Raw genomic sequence first — 17,815 nt, forward strand, 5'->3', positions numbered from 1 at the left:
GCGCTGCAGAGCCCGCGATGTTCCCTGTACTTGGGGGAACCGTCCGTAGGGACGTTGACGCGTATGACTACCGCGTTATAATTATTGCCTTTTCCCACCGAGCCATCAACTCTCTGGGTATACTGTTCAACATTTTTGTCGCTGCACATTTCACATGCTGGAGGATGGTTCGTTAAGGGGTTATAACCAGTCGCAGGAGGCCGGGAAGGAGCGATTTTTCAAGGATTTTGCATCAAGAGACATTTCAATTTTGTTAACATACAAATTTATATACATATTGGGGTAACGTTGAAATTCATTCTGATATTTTTTATAGGTAAACGTAATGATTTTTAAAGCTGCTATAGCCGATCCGCGAGAGCAGCACGTAAAAATGGTGTTTTTCGATGAGCAAGATATCTCTGGACTGAATCGTCGGAAATGAAAAAACAAAAAAGACTTAGTTAATATAAGGTATTATCTAGTCTTTGATCGGAGGAATAAACAAATATTAATTGCTAACAACACGGCGGCTTCTCAAACAAATAACAAATGCATTTTCCATACAAAATTTCGCCTTAATTTGTTTATAAAATGGCAAATATTTATCAACGAGAAAAAACCTTCGATTAAAGACTGAAAGATATATTCACAAAGCTTGTGTAAAAATTTGAGACCGATCTTATCAGCCGTTTTCGAGAAACCTTGCTCACCGACTTTGAAAACATAGTTTTGAGAAAAAGGCGTTCATAGTTTCAAAAGCACTTTCAACCGCTCCGAGACGCTTTTGCAAACGTGCGCGTAACATCGAGAATATTTGTCGGATCGACAAGAAATTTTCTGTGTATACACTTGAATATGTGTACATTACGAAATTGAAATTTCAAAAAATCGATTTTTGATAAATCTCGACTAGGTATAACCCCTTAATTACTCTTGCCTGCGGGACAAGGTGCCCGTAAGCGACGGTCATCGGAACGGCTTGAATTACGATGAGAAGTAGGTACGGGAAATTCCTAGGGTTTAGTGGGTGCAGAGGCGGTAGCTCGCTCAAAAAATAACCCATTGGTATATGGCAGTCTAGCCGCAGCAGAGCAACCGAGCCTGATGTATAATACGGTGAATGTGTGGTATACTGGAATTCCCCGCAGTGCCAGATGTTTATAAATCGAGCTCGAGTCTCAAATTGTTTAATATAACCCGCATAGTTACAGTCTTCCGTTGTTATTACAACGGCCGAGCGGGGGATGTAAAAGAAGTGTCAATTTATGGTAAACAATTCCGCCTAGTGGAGGAATCGTTAAATTGAGATATCACGCGCACATGATATACTGCAGATATGGCTGCTCCGAAAGTATCGAACTTTTTTTCATAATTATTCACGACATTCTATCCTGAGCGTTCTATTATATATTCGTTTAACGAGTAATTGCCTTTTCATGGAATATCATGCATTCACGTTACTAGATTATTCAAAAAAAAAATAAAAATGTTTCATAAAAATGAACTTCCCACGAGACATTAATGTGAAATTTTGAGCTAGAACGCCACTACAAAGGTCTTTTAAGTCACATAATCTTAAATTCATTTTTATGCTTAAATACATGTAACTTTGGAATTACCAATTTAATGAAGTTCAAAATCATTCAAAAACTGGTTTCCAAATACGGGCCGGTTCCATATTCGAATTCGGATTTCATCACGAATGCCGGTCAAAGAATTGAGATTGATTGCGTGGTTTCGCCATCTTGCGTAAAAATTATAAGACTTTATTTACCGACGGATAACGGAATCACAGATCAGTTCATCCAGGAGCGAAGGTAAATCGTCCAATTGGTAAATCTTGTTCTGACGTACCGACTGATACCGTCAACATTGTCACTCATAGAGCTACACAGTTTATGGTCCAGAGCTGAAACAAAATCGCACGAGGTTAAGCAGCGTGGAGTCAAGTGTGGTTTCAATTTTTTGATTTATCGTTTCCGCGAGAAATATTATTGCAAAATGATCATTCCAGTGCGTTGTTTCACCTGCGGTAAAGTGATTGGCAACAAATGGGAAGCTTATCTTGGCTTACTGCAAGCAGAATATACGGAAGGGTAAGGACGCAACTTGCGAGCACGAACATAACCTATTCTATTCGGTGTCGAAAACATCAACAATAAATTTATCCTTAGAACTTGAATGAAAATTGTTCAACGTCTTTCGATACTCAATATATATGCAATACTACAATTTCGAATCGCCAAGTAGAAAATAATTACAATATTCTCTCGGTAAATTCTCAATTAGAGTATCCAAACTCAGAACTGCCTTCAATTTTTTTCAGTGATGCCTTGGATGCCCTCGGCCTGAAGAGATACTGTTGCCGTCGCATGCTGCTTGGACACGTCGATCTTATTGAAAAATTATTGAATTATGCTCCGTTGGAAAAGTAACACACAGGAAATATTTGGGACAATGATTATTACAAAAGACAGTATAACTTTGTACAAGAATTCGGTTCACCTCTTGTCCATCGAGAAAGGTGGAAAGTATTCCATTGAACAAAATGATCACGAATGCCAGAATCGAATTCATTGCAAATAAAAAACATGCAAGGTTATTCAAAACAGGTCCTTTTTTTTTTTTTTGTTTTATTGAAAAAAAAATTGCTCAGCTTACATATACTTTGAATCGGTTACGATTGGTTGTACCGGTCGTTTCTTCGAGTATCAACTATTCAAATATCGTAAAACATTCTTAGTTGTAACATCTTCATACATATAGTTTTCTATTTAATGAAGAAATAGATCTTCATTCAATTTTGTAATCCGGATTTGTTAGAAGACTAATCAGTTGATTCATATAAGTTGTAAATAATTATCCAACTATGATGCAGAAATAATAGTAATAGACTTCTAACGTATTGGGATTATTTTAGAAATAAAGACACACCAAAAATATGACTTGGTATTGAATCAATTCAAAACTTTACAATTTATAAAAATTCCATGTATTGCTAACGCGACAAAATTTATTTATTGGTTTTTTCTATTTTCTTCTTTTTTTAAAAAATAACAAACGCTTCAATAATCTTATTATACTTTCTAATCCATAAAGGTATTTTCACATTTTCTCCCCCCCCTACCTCCTCGGTAAAATATCAAGACGATTTTGACCTTAATTCATTCAGAAACAACTAGAAACTAAACAAAGCATAATTGGTTGTTTATTATCTAACAATATTGCAATTTTTATACTAAATCACCGTTCGCGTTCTGCGAACTCGATTGTAGAAGATCGTATCTTGATTATTTAAAAAATAACTGCTTGAATGAAGTTCGTACAAAAACTCTTGAGTCTTAGGATTGTCTCTTCTATTTTCCTTGCACAACCTCGCATTAGTACCGACAATATTATTCATCTAATTGTCAATGATTTATCTTCTATTTAATTTTTAACCCCTGTTTTTCGCCTAATGATAATAATTTATTTACTCAACTTCCTAATACAAAAATAGATGAAATCTCTAATCTAATGATTCATTTAGAATTATTCGCATAACAGATCGTGTATGATCGAACAGTCCTAGTACCTATCACGGGTGAAAAAAATACTATATTTCATTATTATGATATACAAAAATTTTTTCCTATGGGTAATCTATTCCTTTGACTTTGATGTGATTGTAATGATGATGCGATGGTCTGTAGATGATGAGACAAATATGGGGGCTGTCTTAGATAAATTTATCTAAGAATAATTGTTTTTTGTTTTTCAATAGGATTTGAAAAAAGAGCTTGAAATTCTCATTAATTGCGCGTTTACATTTAACGGTAGAGTTTGTTGACGAATAATTGATATTAAATATTAATCTTTTTCCGCCCCAATTTCATGTTTGCATAATAGATGACAAAAAAAAAAAAAATGTTACGATTTCACTCAGCGATTCGTTTACCGCCGACAAGCAAGTGTGCACAGTGTGAAAGAGCTTGAAAAATCGCGATAGTAGAATAGTGGAAAATAAATTTTACGAACTGTTATCAAAAACACGTGTAACATATTCGTAGCAAAATTATGAACAGTTAACAAAGTGTAAATCGAGGCAAGGCGTCGTCGCATAATTCAATTAAACAGTTATACGGATATGATTTACTTGAAGATGTCTAGTATGGCAGTGTAAGTTCCAAAGAGTAAAACCACCAGACCAAAAGAAGCCACGAGGATAGTTTTAACAATCAACCAATACCCTCGGCCAAATCCTTCGTCCCATCGAACAATCAGTTCGACGATTGGTGGCATGATAAGCCCCAGTATGGAGAAACACAGGGCGCCGATCAGTCCGACAAACGGCATTATCTTCGGTACTGCGACGGCCACTAATACTGAAATTAACAACGGTGGCATGAGACATGTATATAGGGCATTCCATGTCAAATTAGCAGCCCATGTACCCTACCTGATTCGATTCTGATCATGTTTTAGTATGATGTTCTTGTATCAATTCAAAACGATCTCAAGTTTTTTTTTTTATTAGATTTTCTCTAGCCATTGGTGAAATTTATACAAAATTGCAAGCCATTTTTAAAAGTCTTCGAAAATTCACACTGATCCTATGATTTGAAATGTGATTTTTAAGTAGCACACGATAATGGGATCTCAATATTTACTAAGTTTTAAGTTTTTCCATGTCGGATCCCCCCCCCGCCTTGATCTATAAATAAATAGATTGCCGTATCACATTATTTTCATGATTCCGTGATCTATTTCGATCGGGGAATGGAGAAACTAAAAACTTACGAAAGAATAGTAAATACCGAGTTTCCATTATGGTGTGGTGCTTAAAAATTACATTTTCAGATTTAAAAAAAAAATGGAATTTTCGGAATTGATTTTTCAATTTTTTGAAAATTTCAGCGGTGGCTAAAAAAAATTTGAGATAAATTCCGACACCTTTTTGGGTCACTGTGAACATCGTACTAAAAAATGATTGAAACTGCAGATGATGAGGTATATATTGGCGGCTAATTTGACGTGGAATGCCCCATATGCAATCAATCGGTTTAGAACGTCGAACAATGACGTAACGCTTAATTATTTGCACACTAACCAGCAGCCATTGCTAATCCTGTGCGAAGAAGGTAGTTTGCGATTTGCGGCTTCTTAAGGAAGCGTTCCTTTATATTGTTCCACGCGATTTCCAAGCACACGTAGAACTGCAGTCCGAATGTGCAGTAAACCGCGAGGGCGATCAGAACTTTGACAACTTGAGCAAGGCTGAAAATATACCCGATTATAAGTTATAATGATCAGCTCGACAGGTCAAATCGAATTCAAGAAAGCGATGAAACGGAGTGTTGAAAATCCTTACATGTCTTCTGGATTCAAATTCGTTATGATGTTTTCCTTGGTTTCGTCTCTGTACGCTGCATACCCCATAAAACCGATCACAATGTATATCAGAGTTACGGCTGACATTCCCTGGTTCATAACTCCGCAAATACCGATGAATTGCTGGGGCGTTTTCATGTTGTTCTCAAGCGGCATTACAACACCTGAAATCATTGGTGTAGGCATACCGTACAGTATATATCATATTACATACTACACTACATTATACCCGGGACAATCTCTTGAAACTTGAAAATCAACCGCGCATGCGCGAGTTTATCGGCTGTTCGCGCAGGCTGGCCATCCCGAGTTTCAGCCGTCAAACTGTTTCTGGCGGCGATGTAGTTGATACGAATTTTCGAGGTTATAATCTCAAATAATTGAGGCGGTGACTCGGAAAGGTTTGCGAAGCATTTGTTATTGGGTCGGAAAGCTGATTCTTCGAAGAACGGTCGGAACTTAATGCTTACGCTCTTTGAAAATTCAAACGTACACATTTTGTGTACGTTGGCCCGCCTGCATCGCAAACAAGAATATCGCCGCGGGAAGATTTCGCCGACCAATGAGATCGAATTATTTGGCGCATGCGCGGTTCATTTTCAAGTCTCAAGAGATCGTCCCGGTATTATATATATATAATACAGATTCTTTCGTAGATGTAAGTATGCGAATGAATTTTTTCTCACCTATAGCTTCTATCGCGAATATGGAGATACTGAAGAACGCCGGTAGAGTCGATACCGTCTCCGTAACCATATGTACCTCCGATGGCGGGTGCATGTTCATGACGAAGTAATAGAACGTTATCCCGAGACCCACCACCATGAAGGCGTTCGCCACCATGGAAACCGGCGCTAGGTACTTGAGGTTTGGTACCCAACTAAGTAGGACGAACGGCACTAGCAATATTGCTATCATCCCACGCTCCGCAAGTCCCTCACCCATGTGTACCGCTATAACTTGGTTTATGTTCTGGGCGATGATCACCGAGTAAACGGTGCACGTGCCGAAATAGGACACGAACAAACTCAGGTCGATTATCACCCTGGAAAATGATAAAACTTGATGATGAGATCTTTCTCCTTCTTCGCAATTGACTGACTCTCGTTCGATTCGCTTACCTTACTGTCTTGGCGTAGGGTCTCGCCCATGGTGGACCGTTGGTGAACGCGCATTGGGCGACCTCTGGGAAGGACATGGTGGATTTTCGAGTCCTGTGATACAACTTGTGGGCACATTCGATCTACGCGGAAAAGGGATGATCAGAGACGAACTTGTAGAATATTCTTCGTGGTTTTTTTTTTTTTTTTTTTATTCAAATAATTTTAGGTGAATATACTTACGTACACGTACGCGCAATACGTGCAAATGAAACCGACGAATATTGTTAAAAATATGCCGAGTACGAGTCCTGCGCTTTTGAACGCGAACGGCATGCTCAACATTCCGGTGCCAAGACATGCCTTCAGTAAATGCGTGAGCGTGTCGCAGTTGCTGCAGAAATAATAATTGTCGAAGTTTAATAACTCGCGTATCGTGTTATTACTTATGTCCAAGGGCCCGGATAAATATGTGGGATTAAAAATGACAAAATATGTACATATAATATGGACTTTTAAAAAACTAAAATATGTAGTAATCTATATGACATAAATTATATCGAAACAAAGTGTGTACTACTCGACAGTATCACTGTTTGAAAAATTTAACCAAACACAATGTCCCAGCAGGTCCACATTATATTTATGTATTTATGATTTTAACATTTGATTTTTAATATTCAGTTGCTTCTTTTTCCCTTCAGCAATACATTAAAAAATTGTTAAAATGAACCAAAAATTTTAGTGGATCTACTTGGTAGATTGTTCTTCTAACCGTGTATTTGTTTATTTGTTATTTTTTACTCCATATTTTTTTCCACATGTTTATATTATATATAAATATAGTTGAATTTTGAATGCATATTTATACAGGCCCTGCTTGTATCTCATTTGTAAAAATATATGCGTTTTTCAGGATTTTACTCACGTCGTGGGATTCGGGTTGTCGCGTTCTTTGAACGGGTCGAATCCTTTGTCGCCAGTCTGTCCGGTGGCTTCGACATCTCGCGCTGGGACCACTTGCACTTTATACCTTGACACCGATATAGAATATAATAATTAATTACATGCATACCTGGCGATGAAACGGAAGAGAACAGTTTTTACATAAATATTATTCAAGTAAAAATATCTCGATAATTATTCGACGGAAAATTGTAATCAAGTGATTTTTTTACCACCTTGAAGATTCCAATATTCGGTGATTATGCTCCATCAATCACGTTGCAATAATTCTACGTGGGTGCAATTTACGTGTGTGTGTGCGAAATAGATACAGATGTTTCAGTAAATTTCCCCTGACATATATATATGTGTTCGCATAAGATATATCGAATTTGCATAAACGTAAGTATCACTTGACGTACACTAATTCAGAACGTACATATGAATGAGCACGAGCTGGGTTGAGAATGCGACGTGTAAATTATGTACCTGCAATATAAATTCGTCCAGGTTTGTCAGGTCTTGACATCGATTCTAATATTGCGCGATACAATTGCGTAACAATTTTATGTTACAATATACGCGCGAGTGTTTAATTGTATTGTTTGTAAACTGCGGCGTAACGATACCAACATAATTTGCAAATTTCCATCGTGGGTCGAATGTGCGATTTAAAAATACAATATATACGCGATTAAAGTGTATGTAAATATAATTATTACATAACTTTGGCAATTCGTCATTATAATGTAAATACGTGATTAGTAATGAGAATCATGCGTGTGATATTTATATTCATTATGTTTGATACAGTATACATTAATTAGCGTGCGTTTTTCCCTCGTGGAAATTTTCACTTTTTATGTACATACGTAACGTAATTGGTTATTGTACGATTAATTATTATAATTTCACAAAAACACATTTATCGACGATCTGTGTTTATTCTGTGATATAATTTATATAATACTTACTTGCCGGTCAAGGCTCCATCTTTTATTGCTGAACCATCCTGAGGAAGGAAAGTTTCCAACTCCGTGGCTGGAGGTTCGGTTGCGCTAACCTACGACCCGAAAATAAAGCACACAAGTTATACTTTCGTAGAATTAAACTTGCAAACAATTAACAAGTAAGTAAAATGTGAAGTACGTCTTTAAATTCGAAGGCGAAATTTTAATTATACTTCTTTTATCGTAGACGCGAATAAATGACGAGAATAAATTGCCGAGAAAGAAATGTTGATTTGTATATAATAACAGTGATCGGGACCAATTGTCCTACGGTCATAATAATTGGACTGTCGGCTGCTTCCTGCAGTTGATAAATCAATTTATTGGATAACGTGATTACAACCGTCATTTTATATTCATACCGAAGCGGTAAAGATTTTTCAAAGTTCCCTCAAATCGCGTAAAATTTTTAAGGGATCCATCTTAGTGTTACAAGTCGAAAAATAGCTGATATTTGGGAGGTTTTTTTTTCGATGGTTAAAGTACGCTAATCATTCCGATTTTTTTATGTCAAATCAAAGCACTCGTGAAGAACAGAAAATAAATTTTTAAACGCTTGTTTTTATTTATTCATTTTTTCTTAGCATTGTTTTTAACGGTTTTCTCGGACGCAACATTTTTCACGCCATTCTTTATCTGGCTATGAACGATTTTTTTTAAATCTTCGTATTTTTTACAACGAAACACTATCTAAAAAATAGATTAAATTCCATACCTTTTTTTTTGCAAGCTGCCAAATAACGACTTTCATACTTATTAATAATCTTTTTACAAATTTTGTGAGGACTTCTCTATTTTCCGAGTCATTTTCAACCTCATAAAGTAAATTTTAAACAAAAATAAACGATAAAAAATTTATTATCCATTTTTCACGAGTGCTTTGATTTGACATAAAAATAAAAAAAAATCAGATTGATTAACATGTTTAAACCATGGGAAAAAAAATCGCGAAAGTAAGTTATTTTTTTACGAATCGTTACAGTAGGATGATTTCTTAATTGTATTTCAAGTGGATGCTCGAGTTTGTACCGTTTCTTAATTACTGCTGTTATTGTTGTTAGTGATGATGATGATGATAATAGGGATCGTATTGTTATTATAATGAGACGACTTGCCATGCTTGCGAAGGTCCTCCTTTATCTCTGTTTCCAAATACTCCAGGAATCCGATGACGTTATACGTCTGAAATCAAGCGTTAATAACACATGTAAATCTTATATTGTCAAAGCGTTTTAAATATGTCAGTTTTAAAATATATATACATATCGATCGGTGTTACAATCAAAAGATGCGATCATCACGTATCAGATACCAAATTTTCACCCGTTGTTTTATATAATACGAACCGGGTTGAGAATTCAATAGACAACGTTTGTTGTTTGAGTTGAAGTTAAGATTACGGTATCAAGATAAAATTGCATCAAAGTTTTTACATAAAACCCCTGGTTTTAGAATTCAAACAATGCAGCTACGTGATGTGTAGTCTGTTTAAAAAATTTCCGTTAAACGAATTACGAAGTCAAAAATAGCTTAACGTGCACCGGATAAGTAAAAGTCGAAGAAAACTTGTTTGATAAATAGAAAGAAATAAAAAGAAAAAAAATGGTTATAATTTTGGTGTAAATATCGTTAACTTACGATTAGTCACAACGACCATGGTCGATTACTTCTTTCAAATTAATAGAAGATAACTGAAATGAAACAAAACGAAAATCTTGCGCAAAGATTACACTGCTCTATAGATAATACATGTATTATCGTTTTTTCTTTTTTTTTTTTTAATGCAAAAAGCTTGCAGTACGACACAATAAATGCACTCTGACGGGTCGAAGTTCGAACTGCAGACATTGCATTAGTTGTACCTATTTACTGAATATTACGCATCGATGCTCGGGAAATATACACAATTCTATTCGTGATTTCAAACTTTGCCTTCTCGGTTTTACAATATCGCGACTATAAAAATGAACAATTTTCTCGATGCGTTTACACATTTTTAAAATCAAGAAACTACGGATTTTTACATATTGTTGTTGTTTACTATACGTCTTTAAAACGAATGAACGAACACGAGAAGATATTTTCTCCATTATGCGATACGCCTGAAGAGAGTATAAAATAATTTTCTGAAATTAAATTCAAGCGACGTACAAACTTTCTCCTGCTACGTTTTTATACAAACAATTCAACTCGTTATCAAACTGAACAAACTGAACCTCAAGAATATCATCTGCGTTGCAGTATCATACGATATAATCACACCGGAGCAATATAACGTACAATATAATGTGCAGCGAGTAATCAAGTCATTATCTGCGTAAATTACGACACCTGGTACATGATTACTTACACACGTTGAACGTTTTAGTCCACAACGATAAGCCATTTTATTTCGTTCTCAACTGTTATCATTTTTTACTCGATACTATAAAGAAATTTTTAAAAAATAATTAATCTAACGTAAACGTTTCGTTGTTTGTTTGTTTGTTTGTTTGTTTGTTTTTTCTTTTTGTTCCCCTATACTTGTTTACGTTCATTTTTGCAGCAATGTCGGCTGCTAATGCAGACACAATTATTGCGCAACGTAACCAAGAATATCAAGAGCATTATCGTATACGTATATATAATATATAACTAAAACCGCAATTCAGGTCAAGTTCTCGTTTTTTGCACACATTATACGTAAAATAATACGACAGAGATCGTCGTGTGCCACCGAGTTGTGGGCGATTGCGTTGCGATATGCGTGATATTTCAGCGCGAAAGAAAAAAAAAAAATTAAAATAAATACGCGTATATGTGCGTGGCGAAATCATAAAATGAATTTATCCTCTACTTATTTCTTCATTTTTCCTCTACAGATATAAGAAATATTTTGGCGGGACGGGCAGCCACGCGCTGTTAATCCGAATCAATTACGCGGTACTTGTGCGGCATCTAAATTCGTTTCACCATTACAACATTCATTGAATAAACGGGCGTGTCAGTCAACTGGTATAAAGAATAAGAAAAATAATAAATATGTCGGAATGATAACGCAGTAATACATGTAGGCATATTACGATATGTTTCCAGCTGGAAGTTGGTAACTAAACGTTGCGGAAAAAATCTCACCACTTTCCTTAGTCTTGCAATGATTTTTGTGAATCTATGATCTCGAAATATCGGTGTGTTTTGCTCGAATTTCGAACAATTAAAAAATCGCGAAACAACGCTTTTTCCTCGGCGCGAATCGTTGCGATAAACTTTACCTAACTTCGATACGATGATGATTAGCCATTTGAATATTCGCAGGAGCAAAGGTGCAATAACAGGCATACCCGATGCGATTCACGTTTACTACAAGGTAGAAATCATACGTGGATCTATTTTCGTATCTGATACATGCGGCATCCTAGGCCTCTGTCGTCTGATCGTCTTGGCTTGTACAATTGTGCGAATCTATTCGCGTTCCACACGTGCTAACGGTACGAATGGCCTCTACAGAAATAAGCGTACACCTACAACCTACTCGAGCGAAATACGATCGCATTGTTTTAGTTCTCTTTTATAATCGCGTTATACCGTATCTACCTTATTTCCTTAATTCTTCTTTTTTTTTTCTACTCTCCGCCCGCTCGGTTAGATACCGATAAAGGTATCCGAAATATCTCAGCGTTGCGAATTTTTCAACTTTTCATACGATTATACGCTGCTCTTTCCTGTAATTAAGTGTATGTTTTTACATTCATTCTATGCGGATAATTGTTTGTTATATTTTATTATTGATATACCTACGGATAATTCCCGCGTCTGGGATTCAACTTTGCGAATTTTAAGATATAGCTTATTTCATCAGTATACATGCAGACTGGTGTGTGGCAAAAAAAAAGGTCTTTTCCTTCTCCTGGAAACAGGTTCAAAAGTTTCGTTTAGGTATAAAAATACGCCTGTTAAAATTTCATCTCACAACATTAACTTTAAGAGTTTGCGCATCGCACTTTTCTATTTTCCATTCAATTTCCTACTTCTGATTTTTATAACCAGCTAACGATGCGTTGTACATGAAATTCGCGGACATATTTTTGTAGAAAATTGAACGCTCTACAAAAAAGGTATCTTATCATTTAACGATAAATCTACTCTTTCAAAAGTTATTTCAGGTTAAAAATTATTTAAATACCTCAATATGTTAATATCAAGAGCTCAAATTTTAACAGGCGTATCTTTATACCTAAATGAAACTTTTTAACCAGTTTCCAAGAAACAAAAAAAAAATGATCTTCTTTTACACCCTGATGCATGCATGAATACATTACATACGTATTGCATAACCCGTCAGAGCATCGATTATATATTATCGAATTGCTTATATACGCTTGGCATAGACACGTACAGTATAAGACACGTATGCAACGTACGTATCTATGCACAGCCATGTGTTACTTATCCTGTGTATATATGTATCAAACATACGTAGAGATATACCGAGTGCTGTAAGACCCGGTATTTACCCGACGAGATATTCCGGCGTATCGATAATATATTCGAAATAATTTTACACCACGTACTACGCTATTAATCGACAGAGATGAAAAATAAGCATATTTGTACACCTTTATATTACATGTGTATTATCGACGTAGTTTCTGTACGCTATCGTCGAATAATTGTATAGGACCTACACGTGCAGATAGCCGTGTTTTTTGCGCATGAGCAAACTTCACGTGGTGGGCTAACTTCACGTACTCGACGTATGGCATCACAGCCGAACAGACAATCACCGAGGCATATTCTCTTCTCAATTTCATTTACTCAATAATCCTGTAAAACTTGCATAAGTCCAATGTCAAAGTGTACGATACGTACCATTACAAACTTGTCGCTGAAAGTTTGATTCGAATTTTCGAACAGTGTTCAATTCTACCAACCTGAGGAGAACGTATGAGAAAAAGAAAAGAAAAGCTATCGAATCTTGAGATTACGAAGTGACAGAGAATCGATTCGAAACAGATTATTGTACAGTTCGCGCTGGTTAGATTAAACCCTGGTATCGTCGTTGTTTCAGCCGGCGGCGAGACGCGATAATGAAATGCAAAAAGACAAAAGAATTAATTGAGAACGACAGACGGAGGTTTGTTGCATCACACACGCGGCGGTATCGGAACCGGATGGGTTAACCCCGCATTCAGAAACAGAGGCTACACGTGGTGGGTTTCACGCGGCTGATGCAACGACGCCATAAACTTTACGTCACGGAATTTATACCCTGCAGCCGATGATCCCTACGAATTTGGTACGGTAACGATGAAGTACACACGGTGTGTAAATCTGCACGTTACTCCGGAACGAAAACCAAAAAAGAAGAAAAGAAAAGAATCTATCCCGGCGTAGAAGGAAATCCACGCGGTGTTTGATGGTAATTTTTTTTCGCTATCGAATCATACCGGTTCTCGATTTACATGTTCATAACCGCACGTGTACATCGTCGCATATGTTGGGTTCGAAAGAACAGAGGCAATAAAAAAAAAAATAAAAACCACACACGTAGTCTTCACCTCACGTTTAAAACACAAACCCACCTTGTTACCAGTTTTATTTTTCTCCCTTGCGAACGGTGGTAAAGCGATGAAAAAAGCCGCGGTAGCTTGCCGTCCCGAAAAAGCGACGACAACGACGACGATGACGACGTGCTCGAAACCACCTCCCGGACCGTAACCGGCCACCACGCTCATCAGGCCAAGTCTCGACACTAACTTCTCTAAATTCATACAAGGGTCGCAGACTACCGGAGCTGGTACCCCCACCTCAACAAAACCCTCCCCGCCCTCGAACCGATGACGACGACCTCCCACTGCATCGAGCTCGACGGCACACAGACGCGGCACCGTCGCCGCCGACTCCTACACCGCCTGCGGACCCGCGACGTGTGTGCGAACACGCGCAAGAGGCCGGATAACACACACGACACAACTGTTGTCCGAATCCGCCTGTGTGGATACGCACGTTCGACCGATTCGGTCGGTAAGGTAGGATCACGATTCAGAGGCGGCTGGGTTAAACGGTTTCTCGTTATGAGACCGGCCGCGGGGCTGTAGGGGAACGGAAGTCCGAGAAGCGGTGGCGCAGTCTGCTAGAAATAGAGTGTTTTCATTCTGTCTTTGAGACGCTGTTTCCTACAGCTGTATAATGATATTTGCCATTTAAGACTGGATTTATCAATTCCAAGCACATCGTGCGGCAAGGACAACACAAGTCTGCAAAAAATGTTTTTTTTCAACTGCATGGGATGTTTTTGGTGAAGAAAATCACGTACGGTATATTCTCTTTTCCTGTTTGGATTTATTCTCGAGTCTCACTCTAATGCGTATTAAATAAAAGCAAGAAATGACTTTTGCGCAGGAATTTTGGACTCAAGAATAGGACACCAGATTTTTAATTACTACACCGGAGTTTCAACGTGTTGGAACTTTTAGTTTATTTTTCCCGATTTCAGTGAGTAAAAATCTATAAGAAACAGTGTGAAAAATCTGTGTAATCTACCGTCAGCTGTTAGCCAGACGTGTTTCTACCGTTCAGTATGTTCATCTGATGCTTTGGCCTTCCGGCTAACTTGTTTGCGATCCGTGACAAAATGCGAGTTCGATTCTATCTGAATTATGCGACAGTGACTCCCATCTTTCACGACAGCCACATCGTCAGTCATTAATGTTACATAATTCGTATAGAATCGAACTCGCATTTTCTTTCGGACCAACAACAAGTTAGCCGAAAGTCCAAAACATTAATCAACAATACTGTACATCCAATCGTTCTTCTCTTTTTCACCTTTATAAGCAGAAGCTGACTCGCTTTAACGTGTATGTGCAGGTTATACACGCGTTTCGGCAAAGTGTTTGTACGTACAAGTCTGTGGACAGGTTCTTAGATCGACGGTATATAGTCAAGACTGCGAACATTCGCGATGATGCAGGTACACGCGGTCTTTAAAGGGGAATACGAATACCAGCGAAGATGGACAACTCAAGCCCGAATGAAATTGAGGAAATGAAAGGGTTTGGAGTGTCGGGATAAGCCATGCGCAAACTGTGAAAAAGACAATTTCGCAGACATCACTAAAGTTGCAAACCTTTCGCTCTTCTTCGCTAATTGTCCAATTCAAAGGATTCCGTATTCAATTCGTCTGGTGTACCTACGCGTTCCATAAATACCATTTCCTCGGGCAGAGATCATGGAATTCGCGCGACTAGGCAGAGAAAACGGCAAAACAGAGGGACAAGTGTGTACCCTCACAAACGCACAGACACACAAAGAACGTGCAACGGAGATAACGAAGTTATCAAATTACAGACCCACACAAATGGGTCAATGTTCACATAATTGGGAGCAATTAAGGCAATCCGTTGTCCGCAGCTCAATTCCAGTGCATCATCAAGACGCGATATATGTATCCATGTGTAACGCAGATCTACGTACTTGTAGTCCTAGCCACAGCTAAGTTCGGAAGTTGTCGGGCGACGATCGTTGCACTATTTCGGCAAGGCGTCGAGACTATTTATAGATCTATGTACAAGCACGTGACTTGGTTAATAGCTGGCCAAGGTGGCTCGATCAGGGTGCCGGGAGCACCAAGGAAGTGGAGATTTCCTCAACGGCGACCGTAGTCCGGGACCTCTGACATCCGGAAACTGTAGAATATCGGACTGTGGACTCGCGGTTCTCTACCTTCGTCTTATTTGTCAATGATATGTCTCTTGCTGCCTCTGATATTGATTTACATTTACACACTTGAATAGACTTTGAGGCTACTGCTGCTGTTGGCTCTTATCGCGCTATACTCTATAGTTATACACTAACGCTAAAAAAGTGGCATGGTCGTGAACGACGCTGGTCTGACGACGCGACGGTAAATAAACCGGTCTAAATCCACACCGCGCGTGATGCACGAATTGTAAATTACCCCATTCTAGTTTACATTTCAAACGACCTCGGCCAATGCAACACGCTTGTTGCGTCAGCAGGAATAAGGAGGCGGAACGTGCGTGAATATTACAATGCCCACAAACTATTCAAGTATGTACAACAAGACCGTAATTCATTTCGTGCGTTATTTATAATGATTTACATAACTACAGCGACAGTTTATCGAAGATTGTACAACATCTTGGATCAGCGGAGTAGAATTTCTTTTTTCTTACAGGGGCCAAAGATTAATGATCAAACAGCTTAGCCTGCTTCCTCACAAGTTTGAAAAGTGCCACTCCAGTATGGGTCTCTTTCCTTCGAAGATTAGCGGCGGCAGTAGCTTGGTAGGTTTGTTTGTAGAGTACCAGGTATTAATTTCGTGGAGATAGGGTCTGAACAGACTTGACATGGCATCTTTTCGCTCCTCTTCGCTTCTCGGTACGTCGCAAACCTCCCGCCACTCTCGCCATCTCGGCTCAAGTTTCGCTTCTTTCCGGTTCTTATCCTCGTCCACTTTCTCCTTCGAGCATATCACCAGCTTACCTGCACTCAGCAGTGGAAAAACTAGAGATTAGTAGAATTGGTTTGAAAATTTGAAGTTCCCCAAACATTTCCTGCAACCTTCGGACTCGGTAGAAGACGTAAAAATATTTGTCTATAACCAAATTCGTATACCCATTCCAAGAACATTCCGCGTAGTTTTACGCAGATGCATAATCTTGAAAATTTGACGATATCTTATCACGTGTTTGTCTATGACCAGAGCAAAGATTACGGATGTGGTTTAAAGGTTTCGAAGTTGAAGCTATACCAATCGTGGAAACTGCCGAAACGCAGCAGATTGGAATTCGTGTTGGGGTCTTCAAAAAATGAATAAGCGACCAGAGTGGAGTCGTTGAGTGTGTTAGTCAGTTCTTCTACTCCTTGGGGTCGCAGGTATAAAATGCCCCTTAGACCTCTGTAACTGTTTATAACCTTTGAGCCCAGCTAAATGGCATCTTCTTCTTTTCTTATCTCGTTGACTAGACGCTTTGTAGTGTGTAATATATCCCTGCGTACAACAGCACTTGACTCTGCGATAATAATTTTGTCGGTGCGTCGAATTAACTGCTATTATTATACATTATAAACTAGTGCAGCGGTAGGAAGGTATATATATATATATGGCCGAACTTTTGAGATGGCAAAATTTTTAACAACTTTAATTCTAAATTTCAGCTCGTGTATAATATGCTCGGATAACTTCCTTTTTCATTTTTCCTGATCGTGGTTCATATCTTTCACGGAAACCGCAACGCTACAGCGGAATTTACGTTTCCTGCAATACCTCTCTCAGACGTACAAAATATTCCAATGTTATCCTTAGTCTTATGCGATACAAACGGAACTAACAATGCGTCTTGTACTGTTCTCCAGTATATATTGTTATTGATTATCACGTTGCGAGTGTGCGAAATTGGCTTC

At 38.1% G+C, this 17,815-nt stretch overlaps 3 protein-coding genes across 3 annotated transcripts in view; 2 read left to right on the plus strand and 1 right to left on the minus strand.

Moving 5' to 3' along the window:
• Positions 1-17,815, plus strand: part of LOC124176358 — a 149,074-nt gene that overhangs the window by 120,834 nt on the left and 10,425 nt on the right. The window contains exon 1 of the transcript XR_006869358.1: positions 16,377-16,459. The gene's annotated coding sequence lies outside the window, so the exon portion shown is untranslated. Of the gene's footprint in view, positions 16,460-17,815 lie in introns of the transcript that reaches the window.
• LOC124176361 (DNA-directed RNA polymerases I, II, and III subunit RPABC5) lies at positions 1,878-3,559 on the plus strand. The gene is made up of 2 exons (XM_046557556.1): positions 1,878-2,078; positions 2,309-3,559. Exons 1-2 carry the CDS (start codon positions 1,984-1,986, stop codon positions 2,415-2,417), a joined length of 204 nt encoding a protein of 67 aa, XP_046413512.1. The 5' UTR covers positions 1,878-1,983; the 3' UTR covers positions 2,418-3,559.
• Positions 2,582-14,150, minus strand: LOC124176357 (proton-coupled amino acid transporter-like protein pathetic). The gene is made up of 10 exons (XM_046557548.1): positions 13,969-14,150; positions 9,523-9,589; positions 8,372-8,460; positions 7,381-7,485; positions 6,696-6,846; positions 6,474-6,595; positions 6,039-6,397; positions 5,333-5,516; positions 5,072-5,238; positions 2,582-4,346 (listed from the first exon to the last, which is right to left on the minus strand). The coding sequence occupies exons 2-10, from the start codon at positions 9,523-9,525 to the stop codon at positions 4,114-4,116; spliced, it is 1,413 nt and encodes a 470-aa protein (XP_046413504.1). The 5' UTR covers positions 9,526-9,589; positions 13,969-14,150; the 3' UTR covers positions 2,582-4,113.

The sequence above is a fragment of the Neodiprion fabricii genome, chromosome 2 (assembly GCF_021155785.1).
Source record: "Neodiprion fabricii isolate iyNeoFabr1 chromosome 2, iyNeoFabr1.1, whole genome shotgun sequence".
Taxonomy (NCBI): domain Eukaryota; kingdom Metazoa; phylum Arthropoda; class Insecta; order Hymenoptera; family Diprionidae; genus Neodiprion; species Neodiprion fabricii.

Coding starts and splice junctions, on each gene's coding strand:
- LOC124176361 (XM_046557556.1), top strand. CDS start 1,984: ATGATCATTCCAGTGCGTTGTTTCACCTGCGGTAAAGTGATTGGCAAC. Junction 2,079..2,308: donor CAAGCAGAATATACGGAAGG/GTAAGGACGCAA, acceptor AATTTTTTTCAG/TGATGCCTTGGATGCCCTCG.
- LOC124176357 (XM_046557548.1), bottom strand. Junction 7,486..8,371: donor GATGGAGCCTTGACCGGCAA/GTAAGTATTATA, acceptor ATCGGTGTCAAG/GTATAAAGTGCAAGTGGTCC. Junction 5,517..6,038: donor ATTCGCGATAGAAGCTATAG/GTGAGAAAAAAT, acceptor CAATGATTTCAG/GTGTTGTAATGCCGCTTGAG.